The 18,739-nt window shown below is 40.9% G+C and overlaps 1 protein-coding gene and 1 long non-coding RNA gene across 3 annotated transcripts in view; one reads left to right on the top strand and one right to left on the bottom strand.

Moving 5' to 3' along the window:
• The window catches only part of myo15a (myosin XVA), a 160,530-nt gene extending 143,199 nt beyond the window's left edge, over positions 1–17,331 (top strand). Inside the window, exons 57-64 of the mRNA XM_033040947.1 lie at positions 1,067–1,144; positions 2,564–2,660; positions 2,829–2,989; positions 3,658–3,791; positions 8,285–8,418; positions 9,977–10,110; positions 13,686–13,826; positions 16,450–17,331. Coding sequence (XP_032896838.1) covers positions 1,067–1,144; positions 2,564–2,660; positions 2,829–2,989; positions 3,658–3,791; positions 8,285–8,418; positions 9,977–10,110; positions 13,686–13,826; positions 16,450–16,551 — 981 coding nt within the window. The 3' untranslated portion in view covers positions 16,552–17,331. The remainder of the gene's footprint in view (positions 1–1,066; positions 1,145–2,563; positions 2,661–2,828; positions 2,990–3,657; positions 3,792–8,284; positions 8,419–9,976; positions 10,111–13,685; positions 13,827–16,449) is intronic.
• LOC116985860 overlaps positions 7,813–18,739 on the bottom strand; it is a 15,239-nt gene continuing 4,312 nt past the window's right edge. For both annotated transcript variants that reach the window (XR_004415359.1, XR_004415360.1), the window contains exons 2-3: positions 12,486–12,608; positions 7,813–9,049 (exon numbers count right to left, since the gene is read on the bottom strand). This is a non-coding gene — a long non-coding RNA (uncharacterized LOC116985860). The remainder of the gene's footprint in view (positions 9,050–12,485; positions 12,609–18,739) is intronic.

Raw genomic sequence — 18,739 nt, 5'->3', positions numbered from 1 at the left:
AGTGTGACAAGCCCAGTCCCTATCCCTGGCCAGCCACCATTCCCTGTCCAATTGGCACACCAACCAATTCCCCTACCCCAATCTGGAGCATAGTCACCCACTACCTCCCATGGAACTTTTACCATGATTTAATTTGGGTTATCAGATATGTTTTAGTATAATTACTAACCCATGGTCGAAAATGAAGTGTGAAAATATAGATAAAAGTAGATCATGTTTCGGAGAGGATTTACTTACACTGGTGTTTTAACAAGTCCCAAGGACATTTGCAAAGATTTAGATGAATGGATCTCATTTAATTTGAAGAAGATTGACTGTCATGTACGCCAGGATTCAATGCAGAATCCTTGTGGTTTACTCTATTATAAATAAGGACATAATCTTAACCCTGCTGACAGTCTTGCTGATAATGCTCAGGTTGGCGTTTTATAAAGACTGGGACATCCTTTAGGAAGAAGCAGCTGACGGGTAGCATTCAGTTTTATGTGGATAAATTTGAGATAACACAATATTAGCTGAAAAGCAACAAATTGAAATAAACATCCCATGAGAAGATATTGAAAGATAATTAAAGAATAGGGCAATTCCTTGAAAGTGGGGATTGAGATGAAAAATAACTAAATGTGATAGTGATCTTGGAAGCACACTGGTTGCTCACAAATAGAGATTAGACAGTTTGTGGACTCCATTCTTGAAAGGACCTGCAAAAGCATGCAGCATAGTCGTGTCATGATTATGGCAAAGCTAAGAGACTGCATGGCTGAGGAGAGATTTAAGATGCTGGAACTATTTCAATTTACGAGATGCCAGTGGGGAATTAATGGTTTATTAAATTAATAATAGGTTTTGAACAGATGAAAAAGGAAACCAGATTGTGGCTGGGAAATTTCAAACTCATGGGGGGAAGATCATGAGTAAATGTTTTCAACATAAAGTGTTTCAGGAGTGCAGACAGCTTGTCCACAGGGAATGGATCTGATCAAATTAAGTGGCTTTTTTTTAAGGGCTGGTTAAATAAAACATTCTGTCTCTGGATCATCGTAAATAACAATTCCCTTTTCCATAGGCTGGGAGAAGCTCTAAGCGGCAAGTCTTTTTGTTGCCTGGAAATGTGGAGCGACATCTGAAGATAAAAACCTGCTCGGTGAGTCCAAAATATGCACCTTCAAAGATACCTGAAGTATGGTCCATGGATCAGTTTTAAAATAATCACTGGCTCGCAAAGTAGGAAATCGAATCTTACCTCCAGAGGGTGATAGACATTAACCAGACCATCGCATGTACTGACCACCCCCCCCCCCCCCTCCCCATCATCAAAGGGATCAATAGGAGGTGCTGCCTTAAAAAGATATACAGTATCATCAAAGACCCACATCACCCTGGCCACATCTCCTTTTGTTGCTACCATCGAGAAGGAGGTACAGGAAGCTGAAAACTGTAACCACCAGGCTCAAGAACAGCTTCTTCCCAACAACCATCAGGCTCCTGAACGCTATACACCAGCCTGAGCACCCATGATCTTCTATTGACTGTGTCTTTAGTTGCACCGTGGACTTCAAAGTGTTTTTGCACTATTTTGGTTTCCTAATACCCTGTACTGTTATTAATATATATTGTGTTTTTGATTATTATATATTATTTGTGTTTTACTGAATTACACAGTTATTAAGATACAGCAAGTAAGAAATTATTTGTTTCATTGCCGGCACATGTTACACTCATGACTAAATACAGTATTGGAAATGAAGCCACTACTTATCAGTATCCACTATAAACTCCTGTTGCAGTCTCGACCCGAAACATTAACCATCCCTTTGCCTTCACAGTTGCTGCTCGTCCTGCTGAGTTCATCCCGCAATTTATTTTTTGCTCCAGATTCCAACATCTACAGTCGCTTTGTGTATCCATTATAAATTCTATATCTTGAAAACCATTACCAATTCTGTCTATTACAACTAACACAATCTTGGTCTAATTTCTGACTCAAAAGATGAACTTCAGATGATATATCCATGCTATCCCTAACATTAGTTCCTCCCATCTCAGTAGGGTTGTTCACCTACCTGTCTGTTTATTTGCTGCTAGCACCAATATGCATACCTTTGTTACAATTAGACTATTTCAACACTCTTGATGTACTCTTCATTCCCTCTCATCCTCTTGTTGTCCTCACCTTTTTGTCTTCCCCTTTGTCTCCTCCTCACCTGGTCTCACAGACCATGTCCCTCTCATCCTCACTCACTCTCACTTACACCACCGTCTCCTTTTTACCTTCAATTCTTATCTCCTGTCCTTCTCACACACCTTTCACATTTCGGATCCCTCTTTTTTCAATTCACTCATTTCTTCTCTCCCTCCCATCTCTTTCACCTCTCTCATGCCCTTTCATCCTTTCTCTCTCTCTCCTTTCTTTCCCCTCCTTTTTTAAATCTCTCTCTTATCCAAGCTCTCTCCATTTATCTCCCCATTTCCCACCAGTTCCCAGTTTGAAAGACTTGTGAAACTCCTGCTATGATCAAGAATGAATGGTGGTGATAGTTATTGTATTTTTCTCCTGATCTAGGTTGCAGTAGATGTGATTGAAGATTTATGTACTGAAATGGGTCTGCAGAACCCAGAGGCTGCAGAGGAATATTCTGTTTTTGTCATCACCAACAAAGGTATTCACTTTTACTGCCGGTTTTGGCATGTTAATAAGGCATGAGAGTGTGAGGAGATGAGGACGTGGAGAATGGAGCATTTATATGAATAGAGCATTTGTGAGAATGGTGAGAGTGGTTGGACTTTATGATGCAGTTTCATGTGATACTCTCCATGTTCTATTTCAGGGCAAAACGTACAGCCACTTAACAAGAAAGATTATATCCTTGATGTAGCTGCAACAACAGAACAGGCGGATCCAAACTTTACCTTCTGCTTCAGACGAATCCTCTGGATTCAGCCTCTGAAATTTGAGAATGAATTGTGCGTGACTGTGCACTTTAACCAGGTATACAAGATATTGTGGTATTGAACAAGCTGTGCATGCCTGGGTATCGCAAGGAGAGAATACTGCAAACTTTGTAGTGTTGAATAAGTTTATTGCTTAAAGTAAGTAAATGGAATGACTTTAAATAAGTGTAAAAATATGGTGTCAAAACAAACTGGATTTTCTTCTCCTTCAGTGGGTGAGTCATTTCTCAGTCCAGCCCTGGAACAGTAGCAGTACTGTTGATACAGTATCACTTGCTTCTCTCTCCACTTCTCATTACAGTGTTCCTAACCTCAAATGTGTGCTCATTACATACCAAGACTCCCTCACAAGGACAGGCATTGAGAGCGTGAATCCCTAGCCATGACTGGGACGGAGCTGAAAACAGGTTTTTCCTGACCTCACTGCTCAATGGCTTCGATACCTGTGTTCCCAAACTCACCAACTCTTTGGGCCTGAAGTTCCCAGGTTTTATCAGTTGTGGGACCTGGTATTCACAGACTCACAATGGCTCTTGTGCCTTCTGTTCACTAGGGCATTGATTAATGACTGTTTTGCAATATCAGAAGCAATGAAAGTTTTAAATTATACAATAAATGAATAAACTACAGCTCCTCAGAATGAGATTTATTCTGTGTATTATTTACCCGTGACTAGTGCAAATAAAAGTTTGTTTTTTAATCCAGATTGTTGCAGATTACCTGAAGGGGCTCTTCCATGTCCTTAGTCAGGAGATGACCAGTGATAGTAAACTCCAGCAAATGTCAAAACTGGCAGCTCTACAACATCGGGCAAAGGACGGTCTCTATCTTCCCACCACGTGAGTTCATTATAGGAGGTATCTCTTCTCCCTTATTCATCTCTAGCTAAGGTGATGTTTCTTGCCCACACCTAACTGTCCCGGTAAAGATGATGGTGACAGCCTTCTTGAACCATGCAGTCCTTTGGAGAGTTCCAGGGAAGTTCTTCCGGTGATGGAATTTCAGCATCTAAATTCAGTGAGAGCAAAAGAATGACAATTATATCCAAATCTGGGTGATATACAACCTGCAGCTGGTGGTGTTTCTGTCCCAACATTGCCAACAGTTGTTGTGAATAAATCTTAAAACTGACCTGGTTCCTCACTAAAAGTAGATGGCTGAACTGCATATCATGTGTTCTTGCTCATAATGGAACTGATTGCCACCATGTTGATTACAATCTCCAAGAATTGCTATCATCCAGATTACGACCTTAAATGTTATTTTATACCACAGTAACTTATAGTGGAGACGTTATACAAAATAAATTCTAGGTCATCAGCAGAGGTTGTTATATTGCGCAGATATCCCTTTCTGTGATTTCTTATGAGGAACTTCGGCCAGGCTTGCATCCGACCACATATCACCTGCAAACTAGGATGCATCACCCATGGTCAGTCATGACCGAAGGGGGCCTACTACTATGAGGAACTTCTCTTGGTGCTGTTGTTCACTTGATGTATACATTCCTCTGATATGAGCAGCATTTATATACGCAGGAAATGTCTGTCAATACATCTATAACAATGGCAAGCACCACTTATCACATCATGCTGTCCATGTATCTGGACAAAAGTTTTAGGTGTACTGTTATTGTTGTCCCATGCATGGGGTGACATTTTCTGGCATGCTTGACTCCCTTTTTCATGAATTTTGTCATTCTACATCCCAGATCAGACATAAAGCTTTTTGTTCTAACTGCTTCCAATGGGTCTTTTGATCTCTTAGACAATTCACAAATTTGCCAGATCTAAAATTTCTCCAAAGATGAAATACCTTGATATGTGTTTGAGTGCCACATCATGGGGTTCTTCCCAATTTTTGATTGTGTTGTGCTGACTTTATAAATCTCCACTCATAAAGACTGAGTGTTGAAATCTTCTTCCAACCTCTGACCTGTCTCTACAAACAAGATATCTGTGGCGACTTGCAAAGCTGCTAGGTTTCGATTTGTGTAGATTTCCTTTAGAGCTGCTTTCTTCCATTCCCTCCTTAAAACATTCAATATCCTCACAATTACATCAGTCGACCAGCTCAAGAATAGGACTGGCTCTGTCCTCTCCACATGGGATGTGAATTATTCTAATACATTATCCACGGCCCATGCTTCCTTTGGGATGCTTGTGTCTGAGCCGCTGTTTACTTCCTTTTCCCAATAAAATTGAGTTATTTTCAATATTCTGGCCTTCTAGTAGGTCAGGCAGCACCTATGGAAAAAGAAACAATCTATGTTTAAGATGTGCAACTCTTCACCAGATGCTGCCTTACCTGCTCAGTTTTACCAGCCTTTTCTGTTTTGTTTCTAATTTTCTGCATCTACAGTTTTATTTTCACTCAAGTCTCTCTTGTGTTCATGTTTTTACCCTTGACGTTTTCCACCAATTGCAGATTTACACTCTTCCTCGCTTTATTTTTTTTATTTCAGTAGGTGCAATTTTAAGAACATATGTTGGTATTTGGCAAGCCAACATAACTGCCCACTGTACTACCTATCAGTCCTTGTCCATACAGAGCTTATATTCAGGAATTAAACCTTGAGGGCCTGCTTCCTGCTGTTTTTTCTTTCCAGCCATGGGGCTTTCAGTGCACTAGGTAAAAATACTGCTCTTAAAGATGAAAGAATCCCATCCTAGTTACCAGCTACATTGTATTCTTGGCTAGGTGTTGGAGTTCCTATAAGTTCTATTCACTGTAATAACTGCAGCATACAGGAGCTTCAAGCAAGGGTGTTTATTCTAACTTAAACAGGAAAGAACTTGCGCTGTTCATGGTATTTATTTACACAACTACATAGAAATAAACTAGACTGAGGACACCCTCCAAGTAAAATGCTAAAAGGAACAAATTTGGCAGATTTGGTGAATCGATGAAAGGCTTTATGCTACAGAAATAGCAGCCTTTTATTCCACCACAGGGTGTTACCTCTTTACCTGGCATTTCTCAAGTCAGGGAATAGACTGTAGATGAAAAGTTTAGAGGAGCAGACCAAGCTTGCCTAAAAATGGTGTGCTAACCTTATGGGACTCTGCACGCTATAGAATTGAACAACAAATTGTAGACTGAACAAAACAATTCCACAAAAACAGATCAGTTATGCAATCCTCCAACATCCCATTGTCTGTGATGCTGGGGATTTAAATAGTAATTGGGAAAAGTCCCTTTTCAGTGAGTGAGCCCAGTAAGTAAATGCAAAAGACAAAGCTGAAACATTTGCAACCATCTTACGCTGTAATTTGTGGAGTGTTCATGAAGACACAACCATTAGAAAGTGCAGTAATGAAAGAATACTCTTAACTCAATGTGATTTCAAGAACTGACTCTTAGTGTGGACTCAGACAACTAGCTGAAGAGTTTTGTTCCTGTAGACTATCCATGCCTCTAGCCAAGGTTCCAACACTGAAATCTACCAACAATTTTGGAACAATTATAGGCATGCTTTATGTAGACAAAGCAGGAACAATTGAGTTCAGTTAATTACCACCAATGAACCAACTTTCAATCATAGAGTGATTGATACATCATCAACAGTGCTGTCATACAAGAATGACATGGAGAGCCCTGGTAAAACTGATGTCAATGACCACCAAAGGGAAAGCGCAAATGGTTGGAATGATCTTGCACGTAAGAGGATAAATTATGTAGGTTGGAGGTCAATTATTCCATCCCCCAGGTTGATTGCAGGAGTTCTCAAGGCAGTATCTTAGGATCAGTATCTTCAAGTCAAGTTAGGCTTACAATCATACGCACAAGTACAGTGAGGTTCAGGTAGAATGAAAAATCTTCATTTATTACAATTGTTTCATCGTAGAACTTACTTCCCATCAAAAAGTCACGTATTGGGAACGTTCACTGATGATTGCACAATGCTCAATTGCCATTCACAGTTCCTTAGCAAATGGAGCACCCACTGTCAATGTGGAGCAAAACCAAAATAATATTTGTGCGTAAATTGTGTGGCGAGAAGAACAGATCCGGGGCTGTATTCGGTGCAGTGAGTGACGTACCTCATGATATCCTAGAGTCCTTCCACTGTCTAGATGGCACAAGTTGGAAGTGTAATGGAATACTCTCAACTTGCCAGGATGAGTGAAAATTCAACAACATGCAAGCAGTTCAATACTATCCAGGATATAGTAGCTTGTTTTATTATCATACCATCCGCCACACTAAACATTCATTCCTCTCACCATGGATGTACAGTGGCTGCAATGTGTACCATCTACATACTTGTTTTTACATACTTGGCTAATAAATTAATTACAATTACAATCTACAAAATACACTGACTGCAGTTACTCAACCAGGCCACTCTTACAGCACCTCCCAAACCGTAACCTCTACCATAAGAAAGATAAGGACAGCAGGTGTATAGGAACACCCTCACAAGTAGATTCCCGTCAAATGGCACACCAGCCTGACTTGCAAAAATATCACTGGTCCTTCAAAGTTGCTGTATCTAAATCTAAAACTTCCTATCCAACAACATTGAGAAAGAACGTTCACCAGATGAACTGTAGTGATGCAAGAAGTTGGTTTACCAACACCTTCTCATGGACGATTAAGGGACAATAAATCCTGGTCTTGCTAGCCATGACCTGATCCCCCAATGAATCAGTCTTTAAAATGTAAGTGTGATCTACATGCTGCTCTATTCTAACTAGCTACAACTGTTTTACCAACACCTCCCAAATCACTGACCTCTATCACCTCTATCATTGACTTAATTCACGCAGTCATGAGGCAGAGGTTTCGAAGGAATAGGACGTTTGCCAATCAGACACCATCAGAGGCGGATGTGAAGAATGAAACATTGGAACCAAATTTTATTTTTTTTAATTCATAGAGACATATTCGACACCATCGTCCACCAGATAGATTCTTCCCAATCCTGCAGCCATATAAACTGATATGAGAGTCTATATTGATCGAACACAGTTAACAATTACAGAGTCCAAACGAGTCACAGCTAATCAACACCATGGGAAATCTATGCATTGATTTTGGATTTAGTTGGGAAATGAGCCCCGTACACTCAGAGGTTCTGGCAGATTAAACTTGCTCTTGTCTAACCTGAATCCTCTTGAGCGGGTGAGGCCGTTTCAGAGGTTGCAGTGTACCATAGGAGAAACAGGAGAATCAGGGAATTGGGTGGCTATAGTAAAGGTCAGGATTGCCTGATCAACAAATCCCTTGATTGCTCAGTTTAGTGTTGATGACATTTCCATTTTTTTCTATAAAGTTATCATTTCCTTCTGTGTGAAATTCTAACATAATTTCCTTCTATCTTTACAAGTCGTGAGGTTCAAGATTACGTCCCTGTGAAGGTTTACCAACATCAGCGCCCACAATCTTGGCTGAGTATGGTAACTCAGAATACCCAGCATGTCCAGGCCCTTAGCCCACATCAGGCCAGAGCCCAGTTCCTTGGTAAGTATCTAATTTTACTCAGTGGATTATGTCTTGCTGTTGGGTTATCCCAAGGAAGTCTTAGCAAGACAGGTCTTGGTATCCTCAGATGTTCTGCATTATTTCCCTGCCAATTACAACATTGACGTTAGCCACAACTTGAAGGGGGAGATTCAGAATGGAGAACATGGTAAAACATCAACCTAATTGATTTTAAGGTTCCATGCCATTATCAACATTTAGAGGATTGTAACTGGCCCAAGTGTTCATCAACAAAGGAGAATGGGAAAAATCCAGTCATCTCAATTCTGCATTGTACCTCGGTGATAATACCATGCACAGTATCATGTGACAATCAGGTACCATTGAACCATTGCACACAAAGTCAGTTAATGAAAGTATGTTGTGATTGAATTCCATGATGTAGTCTAGACTTTCATAAACCCAACAATGTGAATATGGTGCTAGGAGATTCCTATTACAAATAGAACCATAAAATAAATGCAAATAGAGCACAGTCTTTCTTGCATCCACCCATCAAGCACCTTCTGTCCCAACTAAGGGTGAGCCTGTGGTTCTCACATTGATTTTATCAGCCATCTCAAAACTGACGGAACTTGGGTAGAAGAAAATCATCCACAATCCCCAGTGACTGCACATGTGAGAAAGAAAGAAACAGAAGCAATTTTATTGGCTTTAACAGTCGGAGGAAACATGAAACAATTCAATTTGTTTAGAACGTGTAGGAAGGAACTGAAAATGCTGGTTTAAACCTAAGATAGACACACAATGCTGGAGTAACTGGATCAGGCACCATCTCTGGAGCGAAGGAATGGGTGACGTTTCGGGTTGAGACTTCGGGTCTTCGAGTCCAAAGATTAAGTCCAAAGGTTTATAGGTTAATCGGCTGGTATAAGTGTAAATTGTTCCTAGTGTGTGCGGGATAGTGTTAATGCACCAGGATCACTAGTCAGTGTGGACTCGGTATGCAGAAGGACCTTTTTCCACTCTGTATCTTTAAAACCAAAACTAAATCTCAAAAAGGGAAGCGGCCGTTCCAGGGTTCCCATGCCGCCGAGAGGATTCTCCCGACGCCGGAGCACCATCATCCGGCGAGAACGGCCTGGAACATCGGGCCTCCTTAAAGGCAACTGTGGAGGCCTTAATAGGCCCGACTATGGGTGGACATGGGACGGGGACTGGACACTGTGCCTTCCCTCATAATGGGAACCATTGTGGGGGGATGTTTTTATGTTTAAATTTCTTTATTATTGTTATGTTTGTATTCTTTCTTTATGTGCTGCATGGCAAGAAGCATTTCACTACACCTAGGTGTATGTGATCAATAAAATTATTTATTTATTTATTATTTATTATTATTATCATTAAAAGGGTCTCGACCCGAAACATCACCCATTCCTTCTCTCCAGATGATGCCTGTCCTGCTGAGTTACTCCAGTATCTTGTGTCTACAATTTGTTTAGCGTCTGGATCATAATCTTTTATAGGGTAAGATTCAGTGAACTTTGAATTGCAAGCTTGATTTGTTTCAATGAATGGTTTCTCTCTACTCACACAGGTCTTGTGAGTGCATTCCCTATGTTTGGATCATCGTTCTTCTACATTCAGAGCAGCAGCAACAATGCAATAGTTGCACCCTGCATTCTAGCTGTCAATCAAAACGGACTCAATTTTTTGGACAAGGAGACTCATGTGAGTAGCTAACAATAGTTGTAGCTGAAGATAATTTCAGTCAGTTAGAAACCATTGAGCAAAAGGACATCAACATGTCAAGCTTTCTCCTACTTAATCTGACATACAGTCTTTCATGCACATGCTCACCTTTTGAATCGTCCATGCAGATAACATCTGTAAAGATTGTGCTAGAAAATCAGAACAAAAAAATAGCTAAATGTTTCCGTCAGTGTTTTCATTATAAGATATAGATGTTTCTGACAAACCCAGCATTTATTTCCCATCCCGAAAATACCCCTGCAAAGGTGGTGGTGGCTCGCTGCCTTGAATTTTTACAGACTATAGCAAAGGTATGTTTGCAACGATATTGGATGCTGAGTTCAAGCACTTATTATTATGTGACAAAACTAATGCCGGAGATTGGGCAGCACAGTGGTAGAGTTCCTGCCTTACTGCTCCAGAGATCTGAACACAACTACAGGTGCTGGCTGTACAGAGTTTGTAGGTTAATTGGCGACTGTAATTTACCCCTAGTGTGTAGAATGCAAAACTGGGATAACAGAGAATTAGTGTATGGGTGATCATTGTTCGGCACAGACATGGTGGGCCGAAGGGCCTGCTTGCATGCTATATCTCTAAAACTATTTCCAAATCAGAATAATATTGGCTATGCAGTTGGTGACATTCCCTTGGATTTGCTGCCCTTGAACTTCTAAGTGGTATGGGTTGTAGATTTGGGAGGTGCAGTCAAAGAAGCTTTTGTGAATTTCATTGGTTCAGTCTTTGATGAAACACACTTCAGCAATGTCGTTAGTAAAATTACTTCCCAGATTCCATGCTTGAACATTTGTTCAGGTCAAGCTGCTTGCAGGCCTGAGCTGCTTAATTTATCCTTTTGTTTCTATTTTCTCCATCCTTCAATCAAGTGTTTAATTTGGCACAGCTCTCTTTTGCCAGTACCGCCAGGTTTAAAGACTATTTCCTAAACTGGAATTCAACTTACTACTGCTTTCAAGAATAAAAATGGGGCACACATTTTCATGTCCATTGGATTTCCCAATAGAAAGCTTGGAAGTGTCTGATAACACCATCAAGCTCACTTATGTCAAATGATCTTCAGTTATGCTTCACATACGGGCAGCCAAATACCTATAATTTTATTCCATGAAAACTATCCTAAATGCATAGACACATAGAAAATTGGTGCAGGACTAGGTCATTTGGCCCTTCAAGCCAGTACTGCCATTCAATATGATCATGGCTGATCATCCACAATCACAACCCCGTTCCTGCCTTCTCCCCATATCCCTTAATTCCGCTAGCCCTAAGAGCTCTATCTAAAGGGCCTGTCCCACTTACGTGTCCTTGGCACGCAAATTACGCGACCTCGTGGTCGCGTTGAGGCGTACGGGCATTGTATGGTCGCGTGGGGCCGGTCCCACTTAGAAGCGCGGAGGGGTATGTAGTTGTGCGCAACATCGCGCGGGGCTCCGAAATTTTTGCAGTGAATGAAATCTTCGCGCGCCAACGGCCTGTCGCATAACTGATGTAAGTGGGACAGGCCCAAGACCCTGGCGCGACGCAACGTCTCACCTCCAACAGCAGCAGAAGCAGGCAAACGATCGCCGATCTCAGCCTGGGGCTCACGGCCGTTGCGGTCCGGATCCGCCCCCACTTCTACTCCCAGAGCGGGGCCAAGAAAATTGAAGATAGACACAAAATGCTGGAGTAACTCAGCGGGACCGGCAGCATCTTTGGAGAGAAGCAATGGGTGACGTTTCGGGTCAAGACCCTTTTTTTCAGACTGAAGAAGAGACTCGACACAAAACGTCACCCATTCCTTCTCTCCAGAGATGCCGCCAGTCCCGCTGAGTTACTCCAGATTTGTGTCCATCTTCAAATGACGTCACGCGCTCCAGACGGCTGTGCGTACGCATGTAATCGCGCCCGACCTTCGCAGGACCATCACGGCTCATCACGTAATTTGCGTGCCAAGGACACGTAAGTGGGACAGGCCCTTAACTCTCTTTTAAATGCATCCAGTGAATCGGACTCCACTGCCTTCTGAGGCAGATAATCCGCAAATTCACAACTCTCTGGGTGATGGTCATTAAGGCTGATTGCAAATGTTCTTTACTCACACTGCTAGTGGTTTCCTGAATAGAGGCTAGCTAGAAGATTAGTCACAGAGTGCCCATGAATCTTTTTGTGTGCAGGATATAAAAATGTAGCAGTATGAGTTTCCACAATGCTGCCCTTCACACATCTGCATTGCATCATAACAGTGTGTTGAAATGCTAAAAGATAAAAGGCTCAAAGTACTGGAGTAACTCAGTGGGACAGGCAGCATTCCTGGAGAATGTGGATAGGTAACCCTTCTGCTCTCTTCTTACCCAGATCAGCGCAGTTCCAACATATAAGCAGTTCCATGCCATCCAGGATGAAAGTTTCCACTCAATTGGCATTTCACTTCACCTCTTTAAACATTCACTTCCTCTACCACCAGGGAATTATGGCTGTAATATATAAATGGAACAATTCACCAAGTCTTCTTTGGCAGTTCCCAGAAGTTTGTGACTACTTACAACAACAACAGCAAATATATAAAAATCCCGCCACTTCCAAGTTTTGTTTGAAAGAAGATACAATTTTGATATGGAAATCAATTTTCATTCTCCCTTTGTCACTATTCAAAATCTCTGAACATTACCTAATGCTTGTGTAATTTCAGAAAATGATTTTGACTTCTCCATTTAAACTTCTGTATAGACTTAGCCATAGAGATGGCAGCATCGAATGATGGAAGCTCTGATCGCATTCTCAAGGCATTTAGGGATGTACAATGAATGCTTCATTGTTAAAGATGCCCACAGCCCAGGAATGAATTAAAATGTTGAGTGAACCTTTCGCACGTCGTCCTTAGGTTGGAAGAGCAAAACTGCACTCTGGTCATGGCCTCATCAAATCTTATATATACCACTATTTTTTTTCTTTCCATTATCTTTTATTATGAAGGATAACATTGTACCATAACTAATTGATTGAAATAAAATAAGAAATGCTCAGCAGAATGGGCATAAGTATTCGTGTAACTGTTAACATTTTAAAATAATGACTTTTCTTAAGAACTGGGATAAAATGGAGATTGTAAGTTTTAAGATGTAAAGAAAATGGGGTGGGTCAGGAGGAGAAAAAAAGTTAAATCAAAAGTTAATTTAAAAGACAAAGGAAAAATGAGGAAACAAGGAATTACTGGCAGGGGCAGCTATGGTGCTGATTTAGGAGAAATCTAGAGAGTAATGGTCCCTGGGGTTGGTGGAAGGGGAAGGATTGAGAAAATGCACAGTGGCGTCGGTGGAGCTGCTGTCTCACAGCATCGGTGTTCCAGGTTTGAATTCAGGTACTTCGGTTTCCATCCATATGCCATAAACTTGCAGGTTTATAGGTCAATTGACCTCTGTGCATTGCTCCTAATCTGTAGGGAGTGGATTTGAAAGTGGGATAATAGAACTAGTGTGAACCAGTGATCAATGGAATTGTAAGAGATATATTCAGAAAGTTTATGACAAATTATATTATGACACTTTCTGCAGGAGCTGATGGTCAGTTTCACATTGAAGGAGGTACAGTCCACACTAACCGAACGATTGGATCCCACGAACAGCTATCCATATGTTGAGATTAAACTTGGAGACTTGATGTCGCAAAGAATAATGCAACTTCAACTTGACCAGGTATGGAAGGTTGTTTGAAAACATTCAATGTCTATAAATAATTAGATGCCGCAAGATTTAGAAGCAAATCTGTATCTTCCATTATGCCTATAGGCAAAGTCATACAGTGTGTCCTGACAAGAGTCAGAAAGGATACTATCCCCTGTCCCCGTGGGCCATACAGTCTTTTAAAGACTGGAGTCCCCAAATTGGACAAACCTTAAGAGGGGGAAATCCGGTTGAAAAGTTATGAAACAAATTTCCCATTGGGCATCATTGGACACCCATAACTGGTACAATGTTAGACACATAATGCTGGAGTAACTCAGCACGTCAGGTAGCATCTCTGGAGAACATGGATAGGTGATGTTTTGCGTTGGGACTCTTCTTCAGACTGAATTAAGGGGGGGGGGGGGGGGGGGAGGGGATTGGAAGCAGGAAAAAAACAGGACAAATTTGGGCCAGAACCAGATACCCTCAGACAAGGAGGTTCCCTGATACACCGAATGTTGGCTAGAGACAGTGAGAGCCGGACAGATACGTCGTGGAAAAACTGTGGGACTGGTTAAGTGGACTTTTAGTGGAAAAAGGAGGGGGTGGAGAGGGATGGGGGGGGTAGGGGGGGGGGGGGGGTGAGAGATGTTTAAAGGATACCTAAAATTGGAGAATTCAACATTCATACCTCTGGGTTATAAACTACATGTGAAATATGAGGTTCTGGTCCTCCAATTTGCATGTGGCCTCACTCTCGCAATGAAGGAGATCCAGGACAGAAAGGTGTGTATGGAAATGGGAAGGGAAGTTAAAGTGGTTAGCAAACAGGAGATCCAATAGGCCTTGGCGGACTGTGAACAAGTGTTCAGCGAAACAGTCATCGAGTTTGTGTTTTTTCTCGCCTGTGCCGATGCCCACATCGGGTACACCCCATCTACTGCATCTGGTGTTCCTGATGTGTTGGAAGATGTGTTGGATGCAAAGTCTGGTGGGGTGAGAGATAAGGACCAGGGGAACTCTGTCTTTGTTGCGTCTGGGGAGAGAGGGAGCAAGAGCAGAACTCCAGGACACAGAAGAGATACAGATGAGGGATCTATCCATGACAGCGGGGGAGGGGGAAGTCACTTTCACTACAAAACCAGGACACCTCAGATGTCCTCATATGGAAAGCCTCCTCTTGGGAGCAAATGCGACAGAGACGAGGAATTGAGGCGTAGTTATTACATTTTATTATAATGGGACAGTTTTTTTTCTTCTCTAAGTTAAACAATTCTTTCAATGGCAATGCACCATTTACTTGCAGTTCTGACAAGGAATGTCCAGGCTGTTGTCATGTTGCGATCAGGAACTGATGCGGTAGAGCTGTCCATTCCAAATCCAGTTTACTGAGGACATTCTAAAACCATGGCTGAAAGCTGATAACACGTGGGAAGTTCTGTTTCATTTTCCTGAACTTCCTGTACAAAACCGTGGTTGGGAGGATGTGCTAGGAAATAATAAAACATTCGATTTCCAGAAATCCTCGATTCTATTGGCATGGGTCAGAAGACAAGGTCTTTCCTCACTCGAATGCCACAGCTCAGTAAATGAGGAAGTTTCTAGGAGACCACTGCCCACATGGAGGGAATCAACTTGTTTAAAACCTTGGCCAACTGAGAGAATTCTTCAGCAGCTTGTTTGTATCTCCCCACGGGATTCAAAGTATTAAAAGATGTAATAGATCAGACACTACCACTTGGAAGGTTAGTCTGTCGAACAACTAAAATCAAAAAAGGATTAGTGGGTAATGTACCAGCTAGATTTTTGCAAGTGACATCAATTCCCTGGGTTAGGAATGGAAAGCATGTCTAGTTACTTGCTAGACAAGGTTGATTTGTGCAAGTGCACAGGTGTGTACACTGGAGAGGATTGGACCATGCTATACACTTTATATTTGGATCTTCTGACAGGATTTGCTCATTGGTTTGTTCACAATGATAAAGCACAAAGTGCTGGAGGAACTCAGCAGGTCAGGCAGCATCTGTGGAGGGAATGGACCTTCTTCAGAAACATTGTCTGTCCATTCTCTCCACAGATTGTGCTGATACACTGAGTTCTTCCAGCATATTGTGGTTTGCTCGACATTCCAGCATCAGCAATTTCTTGAGTCTCCTTGTGTATAAGGGTGATCTGTTAAAGCCCTGCCCCACTGTACGAGTTCATTCAAAGAGTTCTCCCGAGTTTGCCCTGATTTGAACTCGGAGACTTACGGTATTGGCCGCTCTTCGGTACTCGGGGCTCTCGTGAACATTTTTCAACATGTTGAAAAATCTTCACGAGTCTTCCTGAGCTTACCGCGTTTCCCGAGTACCTGCCGTTAGTGTTACGAGCCGCTAAGAGACGTCCCAGAGCTCCGACGTACCCGCTACGTTCATTCTACGTGCTTACCATGAGTTTTATTTTTTTTTTAACTCGGGAGAGCACTCGTGCAGTGCGACAGGGCCATTACTGTATGTCTTGAAACTGTTACCCTCAGATGGGATAAGGAGCAGACAGATAAATGAGGTTAAGATAGAGATAATTCTAAAAGAATGATGGAAAAGGACTGAATAGCTTCTTTGGGATTCATATTGATGGCTCCTCCGTAACCACATGATCCATTCTCCTGCAGGCTCTGGAAATGTGCCGTGTCACAGCCATGCACGTGGAGGCAATGCTATTGGCTCGAGAGAAGAGGCTGACCCTTCCCCCCAGTGAGATTACCATGCTGTGAGTGGCCCTGGCTGGCCAGTGGATCTACTGGAACCTAATATAGGAACTGTACTCTCATCAATTCAACAGGCCATAAAATGAACACCAAGAATAAACATGACATCTGTTACATTGTAGAGAATAAAATATTAAATATCACAGTGAAATGTAAAAAGTCAGATTGTCAGCTTCAATATAAATAATTGTTTTTTGATTTTTTCAGCTCCTAAACATTGGTACATTGTAAAAGTGCAATAAATACGACATGTTTTTAAAATAATATTTTGAATATATTCAATGCAACAAGATTTTATTTTGAGGTTTTACAACATCTCCCATCTATTATTAGTTGCATATTAACACTAAATTTCCATATTTTTATATAGAATTAAAAGATTTTTGGTGCTTGCATTCGGTAAATGTGGTATATTTTTATAAAACTAGAATTGAATCATCTGTTGAATATTTGTATTATAGAATCCAGATGAATTACTTCTTTTTTGTACAATCTCTTGCATGAACTTTAATTACATTGCTTTTTGAGGACACAGTGAACTTCTTCCACTTGCTTTCAGTTTTATTTCCCAGAAAAACTATATTGATAAAGGATGAACATCGATAATATCTGCAATGGTAAATATAAATAATGCTTTTAACATTGCTTAAGTTTCAAAATTCACTCCTTTGTACTCTGACATTTTCATTTTAAAACTGATCTATGCAGGTTTACTCGATTTCCCTTAGTAATCTCCAGTAACTACTTACAAACAATCCTTTGCAATAAAGATTCATGTAAACCATGTGTCAAACTTTATAGACTGATTATTTTCTTCGATTAGTCAGTGTCCTATATTGTTGCATGTTAGGTTGGCCACAAAAAGCAGCCGTGATCGGCTGAGTAAAGTTCCCAGCTTGTGATAGTAAAACTCTTACAGGAAAAAATCATCCTGCTTGCCTCAGCATCATTACGTAAATGAAATATTGCAGAACATAACAGAGAATAATTCAGCAGTTAGAGGAGAACAAATAGACCATTTATCTCAAAACATGCTGTGGATGTCCTGTCTATATTTTACAAGTAAAAATAAAAATCCATACAATTTTACTGAAAAACATACAATTTGTATGAGGGCACGGAATCCTTAGACAGTGTAAAGCACAAATTGTTCAACTTTTCTGAAGGGAATGAAAAAATGATTTAGAGACAGAGCAAATAATATTAAGAACACGAGAGTAGAATTTCATAAAATTATGCAAATTTTCAGATGGTGTACAAAAGCTATGATTACTTCATCTAATTTGTTTTGGAATCAATAATAAGACAGCCATTTGTTTAAAATGGTTGATAGGAAACTTGGGAGGGAAATTAGGATGTATTCCTTCACACATGATTATTGAAAGATGGAATGTTTTACATCAGCAACTGCTGAGCCCACAGAATCAAAGATAAATATTCGCAGATGAATGCAATGTTATGGGTGGAAAATTTTGCTGTTAGGTTATTCAGTTCAGTTAAGTTTATTGTCACGTGTACTGAGGTACAGTGAAAAGGCTTTGTTGTACTAAAGAGTGGCTACAGAAATACTGAGCTGAACTATACTACTAATTTCAATGCTTTGTTAACTATCACAAACTATGAATTTGACTCAATTAAGTGATTAAAATCAGGTAAACCTGTCATTCTCTTGCATCGTTCTTGGATATGACATGCCATAAATCCCGTGGCCATGTCAATTGGTCTCTTGCCTATGAGAATTTTCCCTACGCTCATGTGTCCCAGATCCTTGAAAGTGAATCTTAGTATGAAATTATTCTTCATAGAGATGTGATTGAGGTGTTCAATGAAAGAAAGCTTGGGGGGAATATAAAAACTGACTGTAAAAGCTTCTATAGGTATGTAAAAAGGAAAAGATTAGTGAAGACGAATGTAGGAAATGGCAGAACAGTTAAACAAGTACTTTGGTTCTGTCTTTACTAAGGAAGACACAAACAATCTCCCGGAAATACTAGGGGACCGAGGATCGAGTGGGAGGGAGGAACTGAAGGGAATCCACAATAGTCAGAAAATTGTGTTATGTCACGGGCCTCCAAACTTTTCAATTTAAGGGCCACATTATATATTTGGCACATTTTTGCGGGCCGTAGTAAAAAAGAAATGTCACACACAGACTGACACACACACCCCGACACCCACACTGATAGACTCACAC

The sequence above is a fragment of the Amblyraja radiata genome, chromosome 22, assembly GCF_010909765.2.
Source record: "Amblyraja radiata isolate CabotCenter1 chromosome 22, sAmbRad1.1.pri, whole genome shotgun sequence".
NCBI lineage: Eukaryota > Metazoa > Chordata > Chondrichthyes > Rajiformes > Rajidae > Amblyraja > Amblyraja radiata.
The sequence above is the reverse complement of the archived record's forward strand: the minus strand, read 5'-3'. Positions and strand labels throughout refer to the sequence as shown.